The 15,623-nt window shown below is 38.7% G+C and overlaps 1 protein-coding gene across 2 annotated transcripts in view; it reads right to left on the bottom strand.

Annotated features, from left to right (window-relative positions):
* Positions 1-15,623, bottom strand: part of afap1 (actin filament associated protein 1) — a 53,007-nt gene that overhangs the window by 13,687 nt on the left and 23,697 nt on the right. For both annotated transcript variants that reach the window (XM_079397913.1, XM_079397912.1), the window contains exons 2-6: positions 12,597-12,725; positions 12,350-12,432; positions 3,740-3,848; positions 3,377-3,588; positions 2,518-2,697 (exon numbers count right to left, since the gene is read on the bottom strand). In XM_079397913.1, the coding sequence (XP_079254039.1) occupies positions 2,518-2,697; positions 3,377-3,588; positions 3,740-3,848; positions 12,350-12,432; positions 12,597-12,725 (713 nt within the window). The remainder of the gene's footprint in view (positions 1-2,517; positions 2,698-3,376; positions 3,589-3,739; positions 3,849-12,349; positions 12,433-12,596; positions 12,726-15,623) is intronic.

The raw sequence follows: 15,623 nt of genomic DNA, 5'->3' as shown, positions 1-15,623 counted from the left end.
GGTTTGGCAGCCGGTTTACATAATTGGGCTCACAGGAAAATTGCAGGCTGTGGCCTCACTCTTTGGCTTTAACTGCAAAGAAGTGGGTTTCTGGGATACGCTCAGTCAAAAAATCTTTTGTGCTGTGCTAATTTGCCCTCATTAGCATTAATATTTTCAAATGAAGACTTGATATGGAGAACTACTGCATAAAAATCCAACAAAGTCAAAGTTAAAGGTCAAACAAATGTTTGCGGACATTCAAACTTTTGAGTCGTAATGTAAAATTGCCCCAATAGAGAGTGATGAGAAGCAAAGCCAATGACAAGCATTCAGTAAGGGCAGCAATTAACAATTTCACACCAATTAGCACACAAACACACACCTACAGACCCAGTAGCTAATAAAATGCAAGCCAACATAAAGCAGGAAGTGACAAGAGGAATAAAATTCTCAACATTATACAGTAGTCACGTTCATTGATACATTCAACAAAGAATGTACTCCATATTTTACCATTCCCGCCCAGGGCAGAGGAGACTCAGATGACAAAAAAGAGAGAAGAAATAAGAAGGGAAGAAGAAAGACAGGAGGTGGAATTTCCCCAAGCCTGTCCAAAGGATCAGAACAGAGGAGCTACATGGAGAGAACTAACCGAATAAAGACTGGAAGAGAGAGAGAACAAAGAGGAAAACAGTGCAGAGGAGAGATACAACACTAAAAAAAATTAAAAATGAATCATGGAAAACAACAAGCCAACACTTTCCATAAATAAATCATTAGCAAACTGGATAAAGCATTAACGAACCACAGACGCCTCTGGGCTTCTACAATGTTCCTCAATTTTGTTTGAAGACATGAAGTATTCCATTAAAGCTTTAAAAGTTTCCTTAACGCCTAATATTCCACTCTTTTTAATACTAATGGCTTCCATATAAACCATTAGTTCCACTTTTAAAAACTAAGTTTAACTGAATCAGTGCGAAACTGAACACATGTAGAAACAATCTCATCTTGTGAATATTTAAAAGTGTTTCAGTGGATTATTTACTCTTATTAATGATCCAATGTCTACTAGTGTCTAATGATTTTATCTAGAAAAAAAGACAATTAACAAGTTTAAAAACAACAATTTTTAAGGTTTTCATGATATTTCCAGGCCTAGAAAACTATAATTCTATTCGATTTCCCATGGGAACTCTGCAATAGTCAAACATCAAAAGCTTTATTTATCTCCAATTAAAACAGATGCCACAAACTTGCCACCACCTCCACATTTTGCCATGCACACTGTGTACAGGAATGAAACACAATGTAGAATGTGGCTGTTAAGTCATTCACTTTTGCGCCACTTCAACTGTAACCATATTTTAAATGTGGAAATAAACTATTTTATATGGGAGACATTAGATGCAGAATTGAAAACAGTGGAATATTCAAGTTTCCTTGCAATAAATAATATACCAGGTTATTACTGATCTAAAACATGCTTCTTCATCTTGGGAATGAATTGTTGGGTGTACAGTGTGTGCATGAATGAAACACAATACAACAAATCCCTCCAAGCTAGGGTGGTTTCGGTTTATCCCAAGCAGAAATCAATTACTTCAGTATGTTTTTAGTACACACGACACCTGACCAAACAGCGCAGAGCTATGCCCTCTTCAGCAAACAGCAATTACAGCTGTTGTTGCTTTCCCGGGCTGTATATTTGCACAGTCTGATGTCCACACCCACTTGAAGGTGCTGCACAGCTCACTGCATGTGCCTTCCTGCCCGCAAATCAATAAGCAGAAGCTCATTACCACATGGAATCATAGTAACGGAATAGGAAAATCAATTTTTTTTGTCTTTATAAATGAGACTGTTGCAACGAGTAATGTCTTTATAGACAGTGCCACCTGAGGAGTGATGGACAGCAATGAGGGAAATGCTATTTTCATCAATCATCCATTGACTGCAGCTGGTTTTGATGATTTTTGTGCAGTATAAGTTGCTTTCAGGTTATAAACTTGTAGATCCATCACACGAGAGCCCAGAGACTTTCACTAGCACTTTTCATGATGTTTGTGAAAACCAGATGTGGAGGAAAACAGCTTTAAATATATATAAAACAGACTATCAAAGTAACAAGTTATCAACCAGCACAATCTTCAGAGTCATTAAGATTAAAATCCTTTGAACTTAAACCAGAAAACGCTTTTTAGAGTTTAGGCTCATACGAGACTTGTGCATGGAGGTGAATTGAACTGTGGGTGGGTATAAACTATTTAAATATATTGATGTACTAGTATGTATAGTTCTGTATTTAGTATGTACAGAGGAACCTGCTTTTAACGCAACACACCCAACTGAACACAAACACTGAACAGCTGGACCTGAGGACTGCTACTGCTGGTTTGTTTAACTTCTATGCTGAAACAATGAGCATATCCATGTAGTTCACCAGAAAAATTTGCTGTTTGACAGCTGGTTTCTAGATTTTTCATAATTGATCACAATCCTATGAGCCTAGCACTTTTTGAGCTGTCTGATTACCTTTAGCCACTCTTCGGCCTGTTCTTTGCTCTGTACAGCAAGCACCAGAGCATCAGCTCCCTGATGGATGATCTTCAGTTCATGCTTCTTTTTCTTGCCGTCTTTGGGAATGTGTGTGATACTGCAGCCAGAGAGGAGGAGCTCCATCTGTGGAGTCTGGTCTTTGGAGGACTTGTAGCACTTAGAGAAAGAGAGACATATTAGGGAAGCTGTTTAGCTTCTAAATATTTTCCTCTGAAATCATTTAGTTTACACTAAATAGATAAGGATGAGAAAAGTTGCAACTCTTTTTTACATGGCAAATAACATAAATGTATCATTTCAAAGCAAACCTATTCAGAATTAAACATAGGAATATGTATGTAGAAAAGTAAATTGTTAGACCAAAAAGTAAATTGTTAGACATTTACCATTAATTATTAAATTAAGTATTTTTCCTAAAATAGCTGTGGGGTAGTGTACCAGATGCTGTACTATTGCAACTTAAAGTAAGCTTTGCCTCCAAACACATGAAATTGTTTAAATGACTTTTCACTACATTAAAATGTATCTGAATATTAAAATTTTATGAAAATGTGAAAAATGTGCAATACTATAAAAACCTTAGAATGACATTTAAAGACCTTTGAATTACATTTATTTTACTAATTAATAAATTTGCAAATTGTCCCTGAATTACTTTAGATTGAGAAGTTATTATATTTCTATGGCCTGTTGTAAGCTGGCAGAAGACTTCCTGAAATATAATTAGCTGTCTTTATCCAATTTCTCCTGGCTTAAAGAAATATAAAAAGTGGCACATCTTGCCCCACTTCCCCCTAATATGGGTGTCCATCTCCGTGAGTGTGTGTGTGCTCACCAACAGTTTGTTGTCCTTTATGACACAGAGCAGTTTGGTCCATTGTCCAAAGCGTTTCTTTCGCAACAGGAACGCACAGATACGAGCGTCTTTCACCAGGTCCATGGAGGCCTCCTCAGATGGCCACTGGTGACGCATCTTCTGCCCCTTCCCATCCTCCTCTTCCTCATCGTATGACTCATATGAACTGCTCATGGCATCCGAGTCGTAATCTGAGAACACAGTTGGGACTCTGATTATTGAATTTTATTGAAATGAATGCAAAAAAATGCTCTGTCTTAGGTCACAGAATGCAGCTATGTTACTCTCATAGTTCTAAAACCTTTAACATATTTATAGTGTAATGTTAAAAACTGTCCTTACTAGAGGTGATGTACTCTGGTGCTTTCCCAGGGCCCAGCGGAACGGCTTCCTCATAATAACCTTCAGGAAGAGAGGAGCTCGGCAAGGGAGGAGGCCCATTGTCTGGAGGCTTTGGGATGGAGGGAAACAGAAGGAGAGAGAAAGTGGTCAGCCCAATCATACAGACTCCTAGATGAGAATGTTTGTTTCTGCTTTTCCTAGAAATGTGAGGACAAAAATATCAGCTTCACTGGCGCCAATAAATGTCTACAGCTGTGAAACCTCAAAAGCTAACAATATCAAAACATCTGAGGCTTTATCCATCTTATCTGAAGTCCATCTTAGAGGTCAAATGTTCATAAGATCTCTAACATCACAGTGAGGCCAATACGAACCAAACCGAGGGTGTACATATCAACATCTGTGGCAAGAGTCAAAAGGGAAAGTTAACAAACAAAACTGTCAGAAAAAGAGAGTTTTATGGGAAAAGAGCAGCTAGTCATGATGAGTAGAAGAAAGAAAACAAAGAAAGTGGAAGTACAACACAAACAAATCAAAAGTAGGAAACAAGAGCAGAGCGAGCTACAGATTAGAAAGATGATAATCAAAAGTTCTGGAAAAAGAGTTCAGGGCTGTTTGCTGTTCTTTATTCCCATCTGGAGGCACACCATTAGAAGTGTGGGCACCTTACCTAAAGCAAGTCGTTTGGCCAGATTTCTCTGTCTGTGTTTAAACAAAAACAACTGCAATAAATAAAGGTAATACCTAACAGTCTATCACTCATTTAGCTTGCTGTAATAAAGATTCAGTTCCAAAATCTAGTGTGCTGCCTCCGTAGGGAGGATTTTACGTCACCAAAGACACTCTCCTGATGCCAAGACTGTACCCAAAGGTAGGCAGTATAATTATACTGCCTTCTAAGATACTTTCATTTGGCTTAACTGCTAGGGCAGGGTAGCATTGCATCTATCCTTAGCGGAGAAGCCAATCCTAGAAAGCACTAGAATAAGGTCAGTGAAAAAAAAAATCCATTCAAGATGGCAGATAAAGCAGGAGAAATCACATAAATGCAAATAATTATACAGTTCTGAGGAAAAAACGGTCACACTTAATTTTACTTCCAGAGTGAAAATTTACTGACAATTTACTCACTCCCATGTTATCCAAGATGTTCATGTCTTTTTTTCTTAGGTTCAGTCCCAAAGAAATTAAGGTTTTTGAGAAAAACATTCCAGAATTTTTTTTCCAGAATTGACAGAGAGCCAATGTGTTGAAGGTCCACATTGCAGTTTCAATGCAGCTTCAAAGGGCTCAACATGATCCTGGGCAAGGAATTATCTTATCTAGCGTAACGATCGATCATTTTCTAAAAGAAATAAAAATGTATATACTTTTTTACCACAAATGCTTGGCTTGCACAAGCTCTGCAATGCGCATGCACATCTTCACGCATTACGTAATCATGTTGGAAAACTCATCTAAAAAATTTGGACCTTCAACCCGTTGGACACCATTGAGGTCCACTATATGGAGAAAAATCCTGAAATGTTTTCCTCAAAAACCTTAATTTCTTTTCAACTGAAGAAAGAAAGACATAAACAGCTTGCACGGCATGGGGGTAAGTAAATTATCATAACATTTTCATTCTGGAAGTGAACTAATCCTTTAAGGCCCAGTTCTCACTATTAACTAACTACGACATTTGCCTAAATATACTCCTAATTACTGTTTATTAATAGTTAGTAAGGTAGTTATTAGGTTTAGGTATTGGTTAGGATTACAGATGTAGAATATGGTCATGCAGAATATGTGCTTTGTAAGCACTAACAAACAGACAATATGCTAGTAATATGCATGCTAATAAACAACTAATTAATACAGTGAAAACTGGTCCATATCCACCTTTTTCTTGCTGTAAAAATGGGCACGGCCATTTGTAAATTCTATGGGTCTAGCTTCCGGTCTCATCCGCGTCCAGCTATTTTTAGCTGTACAAAACAATTCGTTTTGCTGCTTGATATTGAAAATCGGTGTGTCTTACCGTATTATTTTAATGTATTATCTTATGATCACACTGGTTTGTAGTGCAAACAGTTTTACCATATACTGCACATTGTTATTCTCCTCGTCATTTACCTATAGCGGCTAATGAACCGGAAGTCTCACCCATAGGCTTACTTCCACTTTGAAGAAAAAGGTGGATAAGTGTTATCGAAAAAATATCTAAATATCTCTATATGTATTTCCATTCTTATTAAAGTTACAAAGAGTTTAAAAATCTGAAAACTTTTGAGCATACACATACTTTTAGGATGAAATATACGCAAAGTTTTTCACACAAGGCCCCTGGTGTCTATATTCAATGCGTACATTATAGAACCTCTAGTGTGCGAGTGGGATTGTTTGAAAGAGACAAAACGAGAAAGAGAGCTTGTGTGTATACGAGCGCAAATGAGCGTGCATGTGTGAGTTACAATGTGTTTAAGACTGTCTGATTTGGGCCTGATTTGGGTTGGTTGGCCCCGTTGGCAGCACATGTGACAACCTGGTGTTGTCATGACGACAAAGGCCCTCCAGAGTCTCCCTCATTTCCCAGGCTGCATGCAAACAATTATGGTTGATGACAAACTCATATAAACGCTTTTCATTTTCCTTTTTTCCCCCTCTAACCCCAATGGAAAGTCCGTCTTTATTTCTTTTTCTTTCATTTCAGCTCAACAGAAAGCACGGTTATTTTCCAGTGCTTTTCAGGTGGGGGGAATTACAACACATTTCAAGAGACCGATGGACCAATGATCACAGTTGCCACCTGACACACTTTATCACAGTATGGTACAATAGTAACAGAACATGAACGACTATTTACATTAAAAACACTGCAAGACGACATGGAAATATACTGTGGGAGGAAAGTTAAAACAGACTGTATGTGCTAAATGCTTTACTCCATTTTTCTTTTTAGGAAGTAACTGTTATGGGACCTTCTATGTTCAGATATTACCAAGAAATATCACAGTTTAATGCTTTTTAGACTATTGATGTTGGCTAGAACAGCATGGCCTAAATTTGCTCATAGTATATTGGCAACAAAAACATCAAATTGATTGTGTGTTGGGCTGAACTCTGTATTAATTCTGTACTCTGCTGGTTCCTGAGGGTTTTTGTTCACATGTGTAATAATCAAAACTACAATAGAAATTGTAATGTTTTAGTGTGACCTCCTGGCACATGAGAGAAGGGTGTGTTTGACGTCTGAGTTAGAGGACGATACTTTATCTCAGCGCTAGTCATTATAACTTGGCTTTAGATATAATGAAGACCAGAACGTGCAAAATTCCCCATACACTCTTTATCTTTGTGGGTAGTTAAGAGTGAACATACTATAAATGTATGTTCAACACAAGACCTGGCTGCTACTTTCTTCTTGGAATCAGTATGATTTTTTTTTTTGGATGAAATTAATGCCAAGTTCTGTCAAGAATTCTAGATGGCGCAGACTTATGGGTCACTGATGCAAACTGATGATATTCAAAGCTTTAAAACTACTTGGCACAAGATGATTGGTTAATGTTGCATACGCAGCCAATGAGCTTACTGCTTTACATATAAATGGCTGGTTAGCGTTCACTAGAGCATTTCACAGCGTGCTTTATGCTGAAACCCTCCACCTCTCCAGCTCCACCTGTATAGATCTGCTATGGGTTATTATATATGCTATTTGTGTATGTCTTAAATACTCACAGTACCGTGTCTGCGTATGCACTGGCAGTAGCAAGTTCCTGTACCTGCTATGCAGCAGCAATAATCCACAACAACAGCGGCAGCAATTCAGCAGCGTTGCACATCTATTCCACCATGACCAAACACATTAACACTGTCATATCCATTACCACGTTAAAATCTTCGGAGAGTTGTCATGCTAGACATAATTTTATTCAGAAGGGGGGGGGGGGGGGGGGGTTATTCATATTATTTAACCCATCCAAGTGCATACACACAGTAGTGAACATACACCCGGAGCAGTGGGCAGCCAATGCTGCGGCGCCCAGTGAGCAGTTGGGGGTTCGGTGCCTTGCTCAAGGGTCTCACCTCAGTCGTGGTATTGAGGGTGGAGAGAGTACTGGTTATTCACTCCCCCCATCTACAATCCCTGCCAGACCTGAGACTCAAACCCACGACCTTCGGGTTACAAGTCTGACTCTCTATCCATTAGGCCACGACTGCCCCAATGTGTCAAAAGTGACAGTAAAGACATTTAAAATGTAATAAAAGACTTCTATTTTAAAACAAAATGCTATTCTTTTGAAAAGTCAAAGAATCCTACAAAAAAAATGTATCATAAAAATATACACTAAAATCATAAGCAGCACAACTTTTTAACATTGATAAAAATAAGAAATGTTTCTTGAGCACAAAATCTGCATAGAATGATTTCTGAAATATCATGTGATGTAATGAAGACTGGAGTAATGGCTGCTGAAATTTCAGCTTTGCCATAACGTAAATAAATTACAGTTTAAAAGATATTAAAACAGAAAGGAGTTCATTTAGAATGTAATATTGAATTAATAAATATTTTATCAGCTAAATGCATCCTTGGTGAGCATAAGATAATTATAAAAAAAAAATAAAAAAAAACATTTAAAAAAATCTTACAGACCCCTACCCTCTGAGTGGCAGTGTACTTTGTCGAAAAAAGTGGGGGAAAAAACAATGAAATATGAAAACCCAAAAGGGCAAAGATCTATTTTTCTTTTATGGTTGTCATTTCCAGTCTGAAAGTTCCCTGAATACAGAAGCGCAGTTCCTTCTGTCCCATCAAGCCATAAACTGCTCAGCTAAACACAGAAGACGGCCGTGTACTGCCTGTTATGGTTTCGGTTCATCAGGGCATCTAAGCCCGGAGGGAGGACAGAATTCCAGGCAAAAACTGCAGTGTGAAGAGTCTTGCTGAAGCAGCGTTCTGTACCAGAGCCGCTCAAGTATTTTTAGGCATAGTTCCACCTCTGGTCTGAGCTGGAAATCTGTATGAAGCATATCTGCACCTACAGAAAAAAGTGCACTTCCACCTATTCATGCAACATCTAGTCCATCAATATGTCTGTGCTTATGTATAAAGGTACATACGTACTTGACCTAGATTTAAAAAGTGAGCTTCAAACTTAATTTCACACTTACTTTCCAGACCATTTCACCTCATAACAGTGTATAGAGTTATTATGCGGTCCGTGATAAGTGTGAGTGTTAACAGATGTCTGGGCCTGTCTGGGTCTATTGTATTGGAACTGCTGTGCAGGGTAGCCAGGAAAATGCACTCAGTCTTACAATAATTCAATCATTTAACCTCTACATTTCCTTGTTTGGCTGTCTTGATATGCAATGTACATTTGAACATTCATGCACAACAACTCAACTAACACAGCGGAGTTAGTTTTGTGATGTTTTTGTCTACACAAATAGTTTTCCATGTGTTTCAAAGAATCTTTTAGTTCTCGACTGGTTCTTTGCAGAAACTTTCCAGCAGTCCCACACAAAAAAACTGCCGAAAAACTGAAAGCTCATTGTCCAGAATGAAGTGACTATATAAACTGTCACTTGCTATAACCTATAAAAGATGTTCGGAGGGGTAGAAATCACCATCTGTATTGGTATTTCTATGGCAACGGACAAAATGTCTTGTTGTGCATGAATCATAATTCATTTTCCTCCTTTTGTCCATGACACAATGAGGGATTAGGTCATTGCATTCCAGACTGCAGTTAACCCTCCTTAAAAGGGAGGTGTGGGGGTACAGTAGATCCCTTTCCTTTAGCACAACTGAATCTTGGGATTTCCATCGTCTCCCACTGTGGGCCTAGAAAGAGAGAACATAGATCCAAAAGTACCCGATTTTATGATAGACTCTTGTCATCAACAATCACTGGTACAGCATTTTAAGCAAAGAAACTTCATTTAACTTTGGGAGATTCAGTGAGAACGAGAGATTGTGGGAAAACATGAAGAGAGGAGCTAAAATTGGCCTAAAAAAGGGGAGTTTTTTTAAAACAGACTCCCTTTTGGGTTACAAAGAGCAGACAGATAATGAGTTTGTCTGCGTCTGTGTTCATTAATGTGCCATTGTGTGTTAGGGTGCAGTTGGGGGATGCTGGTGGGGAGGAGCAGAAGCCAACATCAACACAGATGGAAGTCATCATTGTCCCAGTGGAGTCTGCTATGGCTTCCCCATATTCTCTTACACACACTCTCCCTCTGCTTAGCTACAAACGGCAGGATGTAATTCGGTGACTGCAGAAAGTGTACCAGGGTCTTACCCCCTCCACGACAGAATCCACAAATGTTTATTGATACATGGCAGTGTTGTCTTTGAACTCACTGTGCACGATGGGATGGAAGGTTGCATCACGTCTTGTATTTTCAGCTTCTCAAAATAAAATTAAAAATAAATAAAACTGTCGTACCACCTGAAGGAACTACATATAACTGATGCACACCACTACAGTATGCATAGGACTAATTTCCTGGCTTGTTTCTTTTGTGTTCTGCTATTTTTTTTGTGTTGTGGCTTGTTTCTGTTGTGTTGTGTTCATTTTGTTGTGTTGCAGCTTGTTTCTGTTATGTTGTGCTAACTTCGTTGTGTTGCGACTTGTTTCCATTGTGTTGTAGAGATTTCGTGTGTTGTGCACTACTGGGCCACCTTACACCACAGTATTGATAACTACTGCCGAATCCAGTGCCTAAAATTAAAATCAAATTAACTGGATCTTGGAATGACACCGTCTGCCACTGTGTGCATAGAAAGAGAAACTGTCAGCTCAAAAGTAACTGAACCTCCCACTATGTTGGGCTCTTATCACTGGTACAGCATCATGGGTGAAGAAACTTCATATAACTTTGGTGTACTAAATTTCAAATTAAACATTTTTGTATCATGTACAGGTATAGTGTGTTTTAATTGTGACATATTGGAAAAAAGTAAAGTTTTCATTATTGAACATTGCTGTCACTCTTATAGGGGCTATTGAAAGGGCACAGACAAAACTGTGCATGCATGTGCAGTAAGCATAACCTTCACTTGTCTCTAAGTAATAGTCACTATTGCTTGAAAGAACTAAATTAGTGCTCAGAAAGCTATGCATCAACGGAAAGTAAAACATTCCTCCCCTGTGTTCATTATAGTACATGAACAGGGAAGATTTGCAGTGAATCTACTGCCAAAGGTTCAGAAACCCAAAGCCACAGAGGTCAATTCAACACAAATACACACACAAGCACAGAAAGTCTCCAGAAGCGATTCTTCCCCTTGCGTACTGTGGCGTCTGCTGTCCTGTCCACGGCCCTATCTCACCACCCACATGCCCAGCTTCAGTCTTTTTTCTTCAATCTCTCCCGCTGTGGTTTTGACCACTCATAGGGGCCACAGAAGGCTTTAGTCAAACACACACATACACACACACACACACATTGAACGTGCAGAGTTAGGTCTGGCAGGAATATGACAAGGAGTCAGTTTATAAACCTGGCTCACTGACGCAATACTAAATCATCACATAGCTGGGGAGAGAGAGAGAGAGTGAGAGAGAAAGAGAAAGAGAAGAGTATGGAGTAGAGGGTGTGGTTGACGGAGAGCAGGAATAAGAAAAACTAAACATTGCAATGGAAAAGAAACTTCGTGTTCTGCCTTTCCTCGGGCAGGTTTTGCACAGGCACAGGTCCGACCTTGGACAGTAGTAAATGCATATTTCTTTCCTCTCATCTCTCACAGTCTATCCCACAAATCCCTGCCCCCTCACACCTTCCGGGAACGGGAACAGCCACCCCCTCACACACACTGGGGTTATGCATTGATGGCTGAGGTAGGGAATGATGTTTCTAATTATACTGTAAAGTGCTGAGTGCGTAAAGGGTGGACTGTAAAACAAGGTGCTGGGATGTGTGCGCTTGAGGATGACCAACCGCGACCCATGAACACCTGCTATTTATCACAAGCATCAGCTGCTGCCCTCAAACAAAGATGACTGTTACTCTAAGTGTCACACACGAGAGCATATAATGGCGTAATGTGTTTCACATGTGATGGACGAGACCACATCAGGGTCGTGTGTCGACAACTATGAGGTCACGTGACAGAAAGCAAACTGATGTGAACACTTCCTGCTGCTGTTTTACAGAGCTCATAAAAAACACAGAACACTTCACAAAATCAGACCATCAAACCACCAGCCGGTGGCATTCGGGGTTCAGATGACATTACTTCCAAATATAGGACAACACTATTTTTGTTCCTGGACTACAAGGAATGCTAAAACAAACTGAGAAAAACCTAAACTCACTGTAAAGAAACCAAAGTTTTCCTTGTTGACCTTTAGTTTAGTAGGGCTGGGTGATATATTGAATAATCAACGGCATGATTTTACCAATGTATTACTTATTTTGACAGTAAAGTCCTTGACATCTATTTCAAATAAATGCGGTTCTTTTGAACTTTCTATTCATCAAAGCTTTCACAAACATATTAAGCAACACAAGTGAATTTTTGAATATTATCAAAAGGTTATCAAAAGGTTTAGTTTTATCGCCCAGTCCTAGTTTATAGTATATGCTCTATTAGTTGTAATAATATACACATCTTACCATCCAGGGGTGAGGAATCTCTGGTAGGGGCATCTGAGGAGGGGCCGGGAGAGAGGTGTGTATCTCTGTCTTACATAAGGGGTCTGAGAGAGCAAAACACACATAAAAGCATTCACATCACTGAAGAAAAACTAAATTGATGCAGATTTTAAGGAGACATGAGTTATGATGAAGAGATATGGTGCAGTATGAATAGTTCAGTTGAGGTCAAAGGTCAAATGAGTAGCGAAAGGTGGTTTTAACTCACCTCTAGTTGCTAGAACTCTGTGCAGGATGTTTAATATTTGCTGTTTCTTCTCTCTCACTCCAGCAGTTAAATATTCTCTGTCCAACAACTCCAGAAAGACCCGCAACTCTGCCAACAACTCCTCCATCGCTGAAAAAACACATACATTCAGATGTTCAATAAGCACTATAGGAGCTTCGGAAGACAAGCTACCAAGTTTGTTTCAGCAAATCTCCTGCTTTGTTGAATTTCTCATATTGCCACTGTAAAGATGTGCCATGAGCTTTTGTACACAGAGATGTTGGCTGGCATCTGGAAAAAGCAGTGAATTATGGGTATCTGTTGGCTCGGCACCTGAGGAATATCAAAGGCTATCAAATTTGAATTGCAGCCCTGGAAAATCAGAGGTCTATAAAACAGCATTACAATGGGCTCAGGCCCATACAAACACATAGCTGAAGGTTTACATAAGACTGGAGGGCTGGAGGGGGGAGGACGGCTGCTGTAGGGACAGTTCTTGACGTAAAACAGAGAATGGAGCTCACTGATTAGAGTATGCTATGAAATGAAGTGTGCATAGCAAATTGAGTGTGTCACTGTATGACTGCTGGTCTAGATTTCCACAAAGACACTTACACTAACTCCAAGACATGAGCCAGTCTTTTTCAGGTTGGCTATTGTTCATTTGAATGCAAGTATCTGTCCCTCAAGATTGCAGTTCTTTTTAGTGATAAATATCACAAATTTAAAGTTGGAGTGGTTTGTATCCATTCTTGTTGTAAAAGGATTCACAAGACAGTCACTACAAAAACTTTTTCTTTGCGTCATAGTTAAACTGATTGGCTGAGAACCGATTGATTTAGGAAGACATTAGGTTTCCCTTACATAAGGACATCTAATTTAATCAGTGGAGTCTTGCTGATTTGCTAGATAATTCAAATCACATGTTCTCGTGTCCAACTGAATAGACTTTCCCATGTTTGCGCTTGAACTGCTCCTCAGTTATGCTTTCTGTAATCTACTATCACAATTCAATAGGACAGCACACTGAAATACCCATTTACACACTTTTATAGAGGGTTATGTCCAGGAGCGTCATGCACTCATGATTTTTGAGGGGACACGTGGGGGGTCATGCTTGTCATGTGACACACAGCAGTCACGATAGCATAGTATAACTGATAAAGTTTTATGTTTTATTTATTTTTTTCCTTTTTATTCAAAATATTTACAAACGTGTTAACCAGAAAATATCTCGATTCTCAAATATGTGTAAGTAAATGCATTTTGCACCTTTATAGATTATGTTATTTGATCAAAAAATGGTGATGAGCAAAGTAGACTAATAATGTAATCTAAAAACAAACAAAAACCCGACTTCTTACTTAAGTACCAGATATACTGACTTTGTATTTAATGTGAATTTATTAACAATTTTGTAAGTTACTAATAACACTTTAATTTTACAGAGAGCAAAGAACATTTACATTATCAAAGAACATTTTCCTTCAGACTAGCCAGAGTTCAAGCACTCTCAAAAACTCCCATCACTGAAGCTGTTTACACTGTGAAATTAATATCTTAACTTACATTCATATGCACATCTGCACTTTGTTGTTTCTGATGAGAGAGTTCGCCAGATAATTCAGTTAGCAAGCAAGTGTCTGATTGGTCATTGCATTCATAAGCTCAACAGACTCGTGTGTGATTGGTTATAATGCAGCTCTGTACAAACACATCTGTCTCTGGCTCAGCACCAGCAAACACAGATTTGAATTTAGCAGCTGATGCAGTGCCACACTGAACAATCTAATCACACCGGTGTGATTGTATCAAATATAAAAAATATTATTTGGCTATTTTTTGTCTTTTGGAAACTACATTCAAAATCCACTTGGTTCAGAAATCTGAGGGGGCACCCTCACTTTGAATGGGCATGACACCTCTGGTTTTGTCCAAAATTGCTTGTCGCAAAGGTGATTTGATCTTACACATGCATTCCACTGCACACCCTGTTTTACAGATTTCAAAATCTCAATTTAAATCATGAATTAAGAAAAGATTCAAATGAAAAACATAAGTATATTTTGCAGGCTTTTGCAGGAACAGTCTAGCAATCAACAAGCATTATAATTAAAAATACAAATAATCTTTTAATAATTCTGGAATTATACATACTGTATATTTTACCTGAAAATAATGTGGTATTCAGTAAAATGTGACCAAATTATTCAAGGAACTTTTCATGGCTCTTATGTTTTGATGGATCTTAGATCTCATATTGCTGTTTATGATGAAAAATCCAATAAGCTTATACCATTTCTAGTTGTTCCTCTATCATTCCCTGTCCAACAGCTTGCACATGTCAGAGTGAATAAAGCTAATGAAGCACTTTCAGTGATGGTGGCCAAACAACATGAAAAGAAATCCACTTTAAAAATCAACCACGCACATCAAATCGCAGTATTAAAGAGCACCAAGTGCCCCACAAAAATGAGGACCACCTTCAAACTATGCTTGGGGGCAAAGTCAGGGGAGAGAGAAAAAGAGAGAGAAAAGAGAAGGGAAAAAACTTTAAACAATCACAACCACCCACGATCACAAATCTCTGGCTCTGATTCTTCTTCATTCACTGTCGAGTGTAAACAAAGCTAAATGATGAAAGATAGCAAGCAATGCGTCCACACATCATCTTTAAAATAGAGACATGCCTCCAGCTGAGAAATAATAAATTAGGTACATATCAGCACATCCTAACCAAAAAAAAAATCTCAAAAAGGCCTCAAAGTCAGCAAAATTAGATTTTACAGAGAACTTCTTGTCTTGTTTTACAAATACCTGCCAAAACGACCTGAAAAAGGCTGATGCCATGCCAGAAAGGGTTTCAACAAGCAAAGCTGATTTTAATTCAGTGTTGACAGAGAGAAATAATGAATGGTATTCGGTTTGGTGGTTGTCTAGGACCAGTTTGACCCAGTGAACTTTTAGAATAAACAACACTCACAGTCTCTCCTGAACAAAAATCACATTATTCTACTATTCCGACCC

The sequence above is a fragment of the Barbus barbus genome (assembly GCF_936440315.1).
Source record: "Barbus barbus genome assembly, chromosome: 38".
In the NCBI taxonomy this organism is placed as follows: Eukaryota; Metazoa; Chordata; class Actinopteri; order Cypriniformes; family Cyprinidae; genus Barbus; species Barbus barbus.
Note: the sequence above shows the minus strand (reverse complement) of the source record. Positions and strands in the feature narration are given on the sequence as shown.